Raw genomic sequence first — 12,312 nt, forward strand, 5'->3', positions numbered from 1 at the left:
TTAAGGAATGGGTTTGAAGGAATGTCTAAACTGAAGGGAAAAGGTGGAGAGGCATGGTGATCTTGAGGGGAAATTTCAGAATGCAGGGCCTGATGGCAGCGCCACCAATAGTGGGGATGAAGGGAGTGGGGTAGTGCACAGGAGGCTGAAGTCGACTAACAGAGTTCTGGGAAGGTTGTGCTGGAAGAAGTTACAAAGGTAGGAGAGGGGCAAGACCTTGAAGTGATTTGAACACAAGAATGGGAATTAACTCCTGGAGCATTGAGACAGGTGCTGGGCAGAGAAGCTGTTTGGATGGGATGGGATTCACCCAACTTACTTTGATATTCATTCATGTCATTGCAGAGAGGTTAATTAAGGCAATGTTTTAAACATTGGAGTGTCTCCTGACAACGCAGAGCATGCGCAGAGCGATCGCTGCATCATCAGTGCACCTGAACATTTGCCAGCTTGCCAGTATGAGTCTGCGTATGCACGGGTCGACGTTGCCATATAATGACATCAGACATAATGCTGTCCAAGTGTTGCTTCATCCCTCAATGCCTGCAATTGCCGCCTCCACCCCCCACCTCAACAGTATCCCGCTCCCTCCTGCGATTTCCGCCTCAGTCGCCTCTTCTCTTCCCCGCACCCTCCCACGATCGCCGCTTCTCTTCCCTACTCCCTTCTGCGCCCGACTGCTCGTCTCTCCCTTCCACACCCGCCTGCTTGCTGCTCCCTCCAGCTTCTGCCTGGCCGCTGTTTCACCCCTCTCCCTCCTGCTCCCCGCTCCTTCCCACTCGCCACTCCAACCCGCCGCTTCCTCAGCTTGCCACTCGCACCCCACTTGTTCCATATCACCGCTTCTTCGGGAGGGAGTGAGCGGCGAGGGGGGTGCTGCTGGGACAGCGAGCAGACAGGTACGGGAGAGAATGACGGGATGAAGCGACAATCGTGGGAGGGAGCGGAGAAGAGAAGCAGCGATTGCAGGAGGGAGCAGGGTACTGATCGGGGGTGCGATGGAGGCAGTGATCACGGCCATTGAGTGGGTGCTGAGGTTTGAGTTCAGTTTGTTTCTTTGTGTCAAATTGAGCAGCACCATCTTTATTACTGGCAGCTGCCTGAGACGTCGCAGACATCAGCAAACGCAACCTTTAAACATTTACACTGGAAGAGGGAGAACAGTAGGAATAACAAACAGTTAGAAAAGGCAATTTGAGACAGCAGTAGGACAATGGTCAATTAAAAGAAATGTTTTGAAGAGCAGACCTAACCTAACAAAATGAAAATAATGTTAATGCTCGAAGCATTCCTAACAAAATGATTGAGCTTGAGACAAATTAGAAATTATGATCTCATAGGTATTAGAAACTTGGTAATCCTTAATGATAATGAGTACAACATTGAAGGGTTTAGATTGCTTTTACCTGAGATAAACCAGGCAGGAATAGGGAAGAGTAATGATAAATACAGCATCTCATGCAAGCCAAAGGAATTGATAGCAAGTGAAACAAATAGTATAGGGAATGAAGTTGTCCATTTTGGCAGGAAGAATAACAAAGAAACGTATTATCTAAATGGTGAGAGATTGCAGAGCTTTGAGATGCAGAGGGATCTGGGTGTCCTAGTGCATGAATCGCAAAAGGTTTGTATGCAGGTGCAGCATGTAATTCAGAAAGCTAATAGAATGTTATCGTTTATCGCAAGGTAGAGGCCTGTTCAGGTCGGGAAAAAAAGAACCCAACCGACCCCAGCATGTGTCCCTCTGATTTTGCCCCGAGCCCGAGCCCGACCATCCCTTTACTTACCTTCGGACTCAGAATCTCCACAAAGCTGCAGCAAATGCGTGATGACGTCATAGTGATGTCACTCGCCCACTGCGCAGACTCAGTTTCGTCCCGCACTCCCAGCTCAGGTAGGTTTTTCTTATTTCAATACTTACCAGCAGAGTACTTGCCGTGTGTGTCCGGCCTGACTTGGCCCGGCCCGGCCTGACTTGACCTGGACTTGGCCCGACCCAACCCGAGCCCGAACGCTGTACCCTGAAGATGGGCCGGACCCGAACCGAACCCAACACATGTCGTCGGGTCCCATGGGGTTCGGGTCAGGGAGCAGGCCTCTATCGCGAGGGGAATTGAATACAAAAGTAGGGAGATACGTTAGTAATGCAGGGCATTGGTGCGACCATATCTGGAGTACTGCGTACAGTATTGGCCTCCTTATTTAAGGAAGGATGTAATTACGTTGGAAGCAGTTAAGAGAAGGTTGACTAGACTGATATGTGGAATGGGTGGGCTATCTTATGAAGAAAGATTGGACAGGCTAGGCTTGTATCCACTGGAATTTAGAAGAGTAAGAGGCGACTTTATTGAAACATATAAGATCCTGAGGGGTCTTGGCAGGGTGGATTTGGAAAGGATGTTTCCCGTTGTGGGAGAATCTAGAACCAGGGGTCACTGTTTAAAAATAAGGGGTCGCCCATTTAAGACAGAGATGAGGAGAATTTTTTTCTCTCAGAAGGTCGTGCATCTTTGGAACTCTCTTCCTCAAAAGGCGGTGGAAGCAGAGTCTTTGAATATGTTTCAGGCAGAGATTGATAGATTCTTGATAAGCAAAGGGGTGAAAGGATATCAGGGGTAGGTGGTAATGTGGAGAAATCAGGTCAGCCATGAACCTATTGAATGGTGGAGCAGGCTCGAGGAGCCGAGTGGCCGACTCCTGCTCCCAATTCGTATGTCCCTATGCAATGAAAATCTCTGACCTTAGGGGACAGCATGGTTATATTTTACTTGAACTGAGGTGAACCACTAACTGATCTACAGCCTTAAAAGGGACAACTTTAAGGAATTGAGCCAAGATCTTAAAGAATTTTGCTATAATGTTGTATTAGAGTACTTGAGTTAAGGGCAAATCGAATACCTTAAAAGATAGACTACTAAGTGTAAATTAAACAGATGTAACCCTAAAAAGATTATTTAGATAATGCCAAGTGAAATAAGGTTTTTTCAAAACACCAAGCTCTACCAAGCTTGTAAACAGAAAGGTGAGGGAAACCACTGGGAATAATGGAGGATAAAATGTCAAATGTGTGACATGGGGTCAAGAGAGAATTAGAAATGAGCACTGTTTTGAAGCCAAATCCAAGAATATTGATCTGGTCTATTAACAGTAAGAGAATTTTTGAAGAATTATTGAACTCCCTTATATCTGCTCAGAATTGAACTTGAAGATAAGCCAGAAACAGTTCACCTATTCTGTGTGCATTTCCTCAAATTATTCATTGGAATATAAACTAGTAGCCACTGATCATAGGAGATATAAAATGGAGCTGAATGACTTAACATCACTTATAAAGAGGGTCTCAAAACAAGTAAATTCCCAAGGAAAAATGGAATTGAGCTTTGGCATAAAACCTGTGAAGTGTTAACATGATGTCTAGGGAATATGGGATTACTGTATGGTTAGTATAAATGTGTGGTTGTTGGTCGGCACAGACCCGGTGGGCCGAAGGGCCTGTTTCAGTGCTGTATCTCTAAATAAAATAAAGTAAATACAAGGCACGTTCCACTTATATTCAGCCACTTCTTCATGCTGAATGTCAGCACAGTGAAACAAGTCAACAAAGCAACCATTTTTGAAAAAGGTAACAAACAAACCTAGGCAACAAGATACCTTATGTCAGTAACTTGACAAATAATAGAAATCGATTATTGGAAATAATAATTGTTGATTCCTTGTACGAAACTCTGCTCTTAGTTGGCAAACTACATAGTTTCAGGAAGGGCAGAACCAGCCTAACCAGCCATTTTGGGCATGAAGTCGTGACCTCCTCAGTGAATATTGGAAAGCCTTATCACAAGATAGCTACATTTGAGGGAAGTCATTCAGCCCATCTAACTTCAGTCTTGTAGAAAGATCTGACCCAGTCTTCCTCCACACTTCTAAATGATTCCAGGAATTTCACATCCCCAATTCATTCAAAGTCTATTCCATGTGTTGGTATTATGTGAAGAAAAATGTCCTGGCATCAGTCCTAAATTATCATTTATTAGTTTGGATCCTTGTTCCCTTGATCCACCCACACAGTTTAACTACAAGTAATATTCCAGTTAACTTTTCTGTTCCCTTCAGTACCTCTTAAAATTCTTTCTTTCTTTTGGGCCTCCTTATCTCGAGAGACAATGGATACGCGCCTGGAGGTGGTCAGTGGTTTGTGAAGCAGCGCCTGGAGTGGCTATAAAGGCCAATTCTGGAGTGACAGGCTCTTCCACAGGTGCTGCAGAGAAATTTGTTTGTCGGGGCTGTTGCACAGTTGGCTCTCCCCTTGCGCCTCTGTCTTTTTTCCTGCCAACTACGAAGTCTCTTCGACTCGCCACAATTTAGCCCTGTCTTTATGGCTGCCCGCCAGCTCTGGCGAATGCTGGCAACTGACTCCCACGACTTGTGATCAATGTCACACGATTTCATGTCGCGTTTGCAGTCGTCTTTATAGCGGAGACATGGACGGCCGGTGGGTCTGATACCAGTGGCGAGCTCGCTGTACAATGTGTCTTTGGGGATCCTGCCATCTTCCATGCGGCTCACATGGCCAAGCCATCTCAAGCGCCGCTGACTCAGTAGTGTGTATAAGCTGGGGGTGTTGGCCGCTTCAAGGACTTCTGTGTTGGAGATATAGTCCTGCCACCTGATGCCAAGTATTCTCCGAAGGCAGCGAAGATGGAATGAATTGAGACGTCGCTCTTGGCTGGCATACGTTGTCCAGGCCTCGCTGCCGTAGAGCAAGGTACTGAGGACACAGGCCTGATACACTCGGACTTTTGTGTTCCGTGTCAGTGCGCCATTTTCCCACACTCTCTTGGCCAGTCTGGACATAGCAGTGGAAGCCTTTCCCATGCGCTTGTTGATTTCTGCATCTAGAGACAGGTTACTGGTGATAGTTGAGCCTAGGTAGGTGAACTCTTGAACCACTTCCAGAGCGTGGTCGCCAATATTGATGGATGGAGCATTTCTGACGTCCTGCCCCATGATGTTCGTTTTCTTGAGGCTGATGGTTAGGCCAAATTCATTGCAGGCAGCCGCAAACCTGTCGAAACACCTCTTAAAATTAGCTTTTTGGTATCTCCCTCCTTTCCAGTCTGAAACGCCAAACTGTCACTGAATTAGTCGCATGGCTTTTCTCTAATCAAAGCAAAATACTGCAGATGCTGGAAATCTGAAATAAAAAATACTAAGTGCTGGAAATGCTCAGCATTTGTGGAGAGAGAAACAGAGTTTAACATTTCAGGCCTATGACTTTCCAAGAACTGGTTCTGATAAAAGGTCACAGACCTGAAACGTTAACTATGTTTCTTTCTTCACAGATGCTGCCAGAGCTGCTGAGTGTGTCCAGCACTTAGTTTTTATTTTGGCTTACCTCTGTACTGTGTTCAGTGTTTGAATATCTCCCATATTTCTTGGTGACCAGACTTATATGCAGTATTCAGGGTGTGGTCTGACCAGGGCACTGTACAGTTTGCTTATGACTTCTTCTGGCTGTTTGGCTGTGCAATTCAACATTCTATTGGCTTTGTTGATTGCTATTTTGCATTTAAGACGTGTTCAGCATTGATTCTCGGACTTGTTTATTCTGTTTGAACTTCATGCTTAACTATTTCAATGCCATTCATGGAGCTTATTTTTCCTTACATTGAGTTTCTGAATCCAGGTAATTTATGTAAATTAGAAACTCTGGATCTAAAATTGGAGCACTGGGGTAACTTGCACATGAGCATAACTCGACTAACAAGTATTTGTTTTCTGGATATAGCAAAGAGTATGGGCCCTGGCAACATTCCGGCTGTAGTTCTGAAGACTTTTGCTCCAGAACTAGCTGTGCCCCTAGCCAGCTGCTCCAGTACAGCTACAACTCTGGCATCTATCCAGCAATGTGGGAAAGTTTCCTGGATGTGTCCAACAAAGAACAGTACAGCACAGCAACAGGCCATTCGGCCCTCCAAGCCTGCACCGATCTTGATGCCTGCCTAAACTAACACCTTCTGCACTTCCGGGGCCCATATCCCTCTATTCCCTTCCTATTCATGTATTTGTCAAGATGTCTCTTAAACGTCGCTATCGTATCTGCTTCCACCACCTCCCCTGGCAGCAAGTTCCAGGCACTCACCACCCTCTGTGTAAAAAAAACTTGCCTCGCACATCCCCTCTAAACTTTGCCCCTCGCACCTTAAACCTATGTCCCCTAGTAACTGACTCTTCCACCATGGGAAAAAGCTTCTGACTATCCACTCTGTCCATGCCGCTCATAACTTTGTAAACCTCTATCATGTCGCCCCTCCACCTCCGTCGTTCCAGTGAAAACAATCTGAGTTTTTCCAACCTCTCCTCATAGCTAATGCCCTCCAGACCAGGCAACATCCTGGTAAACCTCCTCTGTACCCTCTCCAAAGCCTCCACGTCCTTCTTGTAGTGTGGCGACCAGAATTGCACGCAATATTCTAAGTGTGGCCTAACTACGGTTCTGTACAGCTGCAACATGACTTGCCAATTTTTATACTCTATGCCCCGACCGATGAAGGCAAGCATGCCGTGTGCCTTCTTGACTACCTTATCCACCTGCGTTGCCACTTTCAGTGACCTGTGGACCTGTACGCCCAGATCTCTCTGCCTGTCAATACTCCTAAGGGTTCTGCCATTTACTGTATATCTCCCACCTGCATTAGACCTTCCAAAATGCATTACCTCACATTTGTCCGAATTAAACTCCATCTGCCATTTCTCCGCCCAAGTCTCCAACCGATCTATATCCTGCTGTATCCTCTGACAATCCTCATCATTATCCGCAACTCCACCAACCTTTGTGTCGTCCGCAAACTTACTAATCAGACCAGCTACATTTTCCTCCAAATCATTTATATATACTACAAACAGCAAAGGTCCCAGCACTGATCCCTGCGGAACACCACTAGTCACATCCCTCCATTCAGAAAAAACACCCGTCCACTGATACCCTCTGTCTTCTATGACTGAGCCAGTTCTGTATCCATCTTGCCAGCTCACCTCTGATCCCTGTCCTGTTGACAAAAAGCAGGACAAATGCAATCTGGCCATTTATTGCCTGATCAGTCTACTCTCAATTATCAGCAAAGTAGTGGAAGGTGTCACCAATGGCGCTATCAAGCGGCACTTATTTAGCAATGACCTGCTCACCAAAACCTATTTTGGGTTCCACCAGGGACATTTGGCTGAAGATCTCATTACAGCCTTGGTCTGAACATGGACAAAAGAGCTGATTTCCACAGTAGAGGTGAGAATGACTGCTTTTGACATCAAGGCAGCATTTGACCGAATTTGGCATCAAGGATCCCGAGCAAAATTGAAGCCAGTGGGAATTGGGGGGAAATTCTGCATTGGTTGGAGTCACACTTGGCACAAAGGAAGATGGTTATGGTTGCTGGAGGCTAATCGTCACAACTCCAAAACATTGCTGCAGGACTACCTCAGGGTAGTGTCCTAGGTGCAACCATCTTCAGCTGCTTTAACAATGACCTTCCCTCCAACATACGGCCAGAAATGGGGACTTTCGCTGATGATTACGCAATGTTCAGTTCCATTCACAAAAGCTCACATACTGAAGCAGTCTATGTCCTTGCGTTTAGTAAGACCAAGATAACATTAGGCTTGGGCTGACGTGTCAAGTACATTTCATGCCACATAAGTGCCAGACAATGACCGTCTCCAGCAAGAGAGGATCTAACCATCTCCCCGTGACGTTCAACGGCATGACCATCACTGAATCCCCTACTGTCAACAGCCTGGGGTTACCATTGACCAGAAATTTAACCAGACCAGCCATATAAATACTGTGGCTACATGAGTAGATCAGAGGCTGGGAACAGTGGCGCAGTGGTTCGCACCGCAGCCTCATAGCTCCAGGGACCCGGGTTCGATTCCGGGTACTGCCTGTGTGGAGTTTGCAAGTTCTCCCTGTGTCTGCGTGGGTTTTCTCCGGGTGCTCCGGTTTCCTCCCACAAGCCAAAAGACTTGCAGGTTGATAGGTAAATTGGCCATTATAAAAAATTGTCACTAGTATAGGTAGGTGGTAGGGAAATATAGGGACAGCTGGGGATGTTTGGAAGGAATATGGGATTAGTGTAGGATTAGTATAAATGGGTGGTTGATGTTCGGCACAGACTCGGTGGGCCGAAGGGCCTGTTTCAGTGCTGTATCTCTAATCTAATCTAATTCTGTGGTAAGTAACTCACCACCTGACTCCCCCAAGTCTGTCGTCCATCTACAAGGCACAAGTCTGGAGGTTGATGGAATACTTTCCACTTGCCTGGAGGAGTGCAGCACTCAAGAAGCTCGACACCATCCAAGACAATGCAGCCTGCTTGATCAGCAGCCCATGCACCACCTTCAACATTCACTCATTCCACCACCGACACACAGTGGCAGCAGTGTGTACCAGCTACAAGATGTGCTGCAGCAACTCGCCAAGGCTCCTTTGACAGCATCTTTCAAATCCACGACCTCCACCATCTAGCAGAACAAGGACAGTAGATGCATGGGAACACCACTATCTGCAAATTCCTCTCCAAATCACGCACCATCTGACTTTGAAATATATCGTTGCTCTTTTGCTGTCACTCGGCCAAAAGCTACATGACGTCCACTGCAACAGTTCAAAAAGGTGGCTCGCCACCACCTTCTCAAAGGCATTCAGGGATGGGCAATAAATGCTGGTCTTGCCAGGGGCGCTCACGTCCCATGAATGAATTTTTTAAAAACAAGTTATGTTATCATTGCAAATATTTACAAGCTGATTACATTGAAATCCTTTCTAATGTATGTAACACTGCTGCATCCTGCTCATGTTTTAACTCTTCCTTCTCCCCTTCACAGAAACTCGGGGAGTGAATTACAAGTTTATTATGCTCCAGACAAACATTATCCAGATTTTTTTGAAGCCATTCGTAGGAGAGGAGATACTTTCTATTTGATATCATTTCGAAGGGTAAGTGCTTTAGAATTTCTTTGCATGTATAAGTACAATGGACGTGCTTTACCAGTACTGCTTTTGGCGACCTATACAAAAAAAAAGATTTCTGGCAATGACTTAATTAGGTTTTATGAATCAAGCTTCCTTTCTGTATGAACTGTTGCACTGGAAAAATGTCAGGAGCAAGGGTATCCTTGGGATTCAGCTGATTTCATCTAAGAAGCACAAGATGGGTAACATCAGTGGATAGTAAAATGAAGGATTTATTGAATATTAAAAGTTCTAGCATGACCTTTGGCATGGGATCATTTGTTGGGATTTGAAATGTTTACTGTTTTTAACCTAAATTGAGTGCAATATTGAATGCGTAGAGGATCTTGGGGTGCAATTGAAGCTTTGTTTGCAGTACTGGGAACCCCATTATTGGAAGGATAGAGAAGCAATGATGCAGATTTGTTACCAGGAATGAGGGGTTACAGTTTTGAAGAAAGACAAGAAATCCAATGGTATTAAGATGCTGTGTAGTTTAATCGAGCCCTTCCTATCATCCAGTATACTTGAACAACATATATCTCAATTTGCATTCTCCCAACATTGTTGCTTCCTCATCCGGCTTGTATAGGCTCATGCAGATCTGCATTGGGGTAGAGGGGAAAGGATGTATACCACGTGGGAAGAAAGCCCACAACAGTACTTCCAGATGGTTTAAAATTTTGACTTAGGTGTCACTGATTTGTATGTATTCAGGTAGATCCTGCTATTAAACATTATTGGAGAGTCTGAGTCTGAGTCTGAGTGAGGACCTGAAAGGCCATGCTCCACAAGAGGGGAAATGAGTAATTAAAATTCATACATTGCCGATTGAATGGGAGATGACCCCAACACCAATCCGTTTGACTCCTTTTAAATGTTGCAAATCTGGCAAAGCTGGCTCATATAACTCGGCTTGGATGTGATTGGTCTGGTTGTGTTTTACTGGAAAGAATTCAAGACATGATGAAGGCTTGTGCAACATTGGGAGCTATAAATTTCTGAGCCATCCCTTGGGCAAGTGAACTTGGTTTTATTTCTCAAGCTCATAAGTTAAGTACAGATGAGGGAAACCACTTTGCCAATTTTACTTGCCCATCTAGAACGAAAAGATAAATTACAGCACCCTTTCACCCCCGGACATGTCGTCGAACAGTGTCTTGAATGAACTTGTGGTTTTCACATCTACCATCCTATTCCGAAGACCATCCCAAATGTTTATTGCGATTCCTTTAAGTAGAGTCCTAAATGAGCATTTTACCAGTTTTGTCCGCTTGGTCTAATGTCTCCGGTTTCCTAGAAGTGGTGTTTTTGTCATCCCTTATCCGTATATTTTGTATACATCTATAAAGTCCACTCTTGATTATCTCCTTTCAAGGCTGAAAGAGCCAGTATGACCCCTCTCTGATCAGGCATGTAAAGCTATAAATGCAAGTCTGTCATGTCTTGTTTTGAATGGATAAATTGCTGACTTGCGTTTTATTTTCAAAATTGTGTGTCACTTGGGACACACATTCTTTCTTGTTTTTGTTTTATTTTGTATTAAGATTGTTAAATTCATGAGCATTAAAGGTTTCGTGTTTCACTGGAGCAAGTGATGGTGATCTGTTACAACCAGAAAGTAATTTTGCAAAGTGTTCCACCTGCTCCAGCAACTGAGGCCTCAATTTTGGAGAGGTGCTTAATTATGCACCTGTTCTATCTATTGATCAATGTTAATGTGCTAAGCCATTCTGATAATTAACAATCAATTAAGGTAAAATGGTGAGGGGCTTACTGGAAAAAAAATCATGTTTGACTCCAAATCCTCCAGTCCAGGACTTGACCATAAAACTGAGGCTGACAACTCAGTGCAGCACTTAAGGAGTGCAGCACTGTCAGAGGCGCTGTCTTTCAGACGAAACGTTCAAGTGAGACCTCGTCTGATTCCTCAGGTGGACATAAAAGATCCCATGACACAAGTCATAGAAGAGTAGGGGGGTTGTCCCCAGTGTATTGGATAAGATCTATCCCTCAATGAAGATTATTAAGATAGATCTGGTGATTTATTTCATTGCTGTTGTGTGAGCTTACGGCGTGCAAATGGGCTGCTTTGTTTTCCATAATATAATAGCAACAACAATTCAAAAGTATTTCATTGGCTGTAAAATGCTTTGGGACAGTCTGAGGTGGCGCAAGGTGCTATGTAAATGAAAGTATTTCCTTTCTTCCTCCCTTCCCTTCCTATCCCTCTCTTCCTTCCTCTTGATATGTAGTGTGTTTTATCTAGGATTGCTTGATAACATTATCAGAATCACAGTGGAAGATTTTTTTCCCATTTACCAGCATTATCAGCTTTCAGACTTAAGATTACCAGGACAAGACAAGCAGCACAGCTCTATTAAGCCTAGAAATAATGATGGCCCACCTGGCAAGCATTTGTGGTCACGCTGTATAACATCGCTTCAAGAGTTTATCAAAATGAAGCATTTCAGGCAGACCAGGGTATTGGACAGCTTTATGTTGACCGTGTGTTGCCTGTTGCCAATTCATCCAATGCATCACTTTTCATTTTTCCCTCATGAAACAAATTTCCTTATCAAATTCTGGTGAACAGCTGTGCATTTCAAACCGTTTACCCAGTGAAGCTTGCTCAGTGATTTCAGCAACTGGATGTTGCTTTTGAATACCCTATGTCAGTTGTCACATTCGCCACCAACATCCCTCCAACCCCTTTTTTGAAGTTGATTTTTCGGCAGCTGATGCGTTGTGTCGTAAAAGTGATGGCCTGTATTGGTAGTAGTAATGACAGCGAAACTTCGGGTGTCTGCACATGCTCAGTTGAAAGTGGAAATCCTGAAGTTTGTGGAGTTCAGTCACAGTGTAGACATTATCTTATTGAATGGCAGAAAGGACTTGAGGGGCTAAGTAGCCTACTGCTGGTCCTGTGTTAAATGATGAAAGTTAAGCAGCAGTTGTGCCCAAGATTTTCAGGTTGGCTGCTTTCAAGTGCACACTACTTTTGTCCTTGAAAGTTTCTGTGAAATCAGCATACACAGTAGCAAAATCCATCTTGTACTTTGGGAAGTTACTTGGTTCTCGTGGACAGCTTTCATTTCGCTTCACAAAAAAAGCATGTGGTTTTAAGTTATATACACACAGCTGTAAAATGCACAAATTGGTTTCTGCAGTTTTAACTTATTGCCCTTTCTTTTCACTTGAGATCTGCATGGGTTGCGTTGGGTTGGGACAGCAGGAGGTCTCTGCCAGAGTTGTGCCAATGCCCACTGTGGCCAGCTGCCAAGAGGCAGTCTAATTCCTCCTATTTT

At 44.6% G+C, this 12,312-nt stretch overlaps 1 protein-coding gene across 2 annotated transcripts in view; it reads left to right on the forward strand.

Annotated features, from left to right (window-relative positions):
• atf6 (activating transcription factor 6) overlaps positions 1-12,312 on the forward strand; it is a 516,610-nt gene that overhangs the window by 288,882 nt on the left and 215,416 nt on the right. For both annotated transcript variants that reach the window (XM_068037874.1, XM_068037875.1), the window contains exon 14: positions 8,878-8,989. In XM_068037874.1, coding sequence (XP_067893975.1) covers positions 8,878-8,989 — 112 coding nt within the window. The remainder of the gene's footprint in view (positions 1-8,877; positions 8,990-12,312) is intronic.

Source organism: Heterodontus francisci, chromosome 8 (genome assembly GCF_036365525.1).
Source record: "Heterodontus francisci isolate sHetFra1 chromosome 8, sHetFra1.hap1, whole genome shotgun sequence".
NCBI classification, from domain to species: Eukaryota; Metazoa; Chordata; class Chondrichthyes; order Heterodontiformes; family Heterodontidae; genus Heterodontus; species Heterodontus francisci.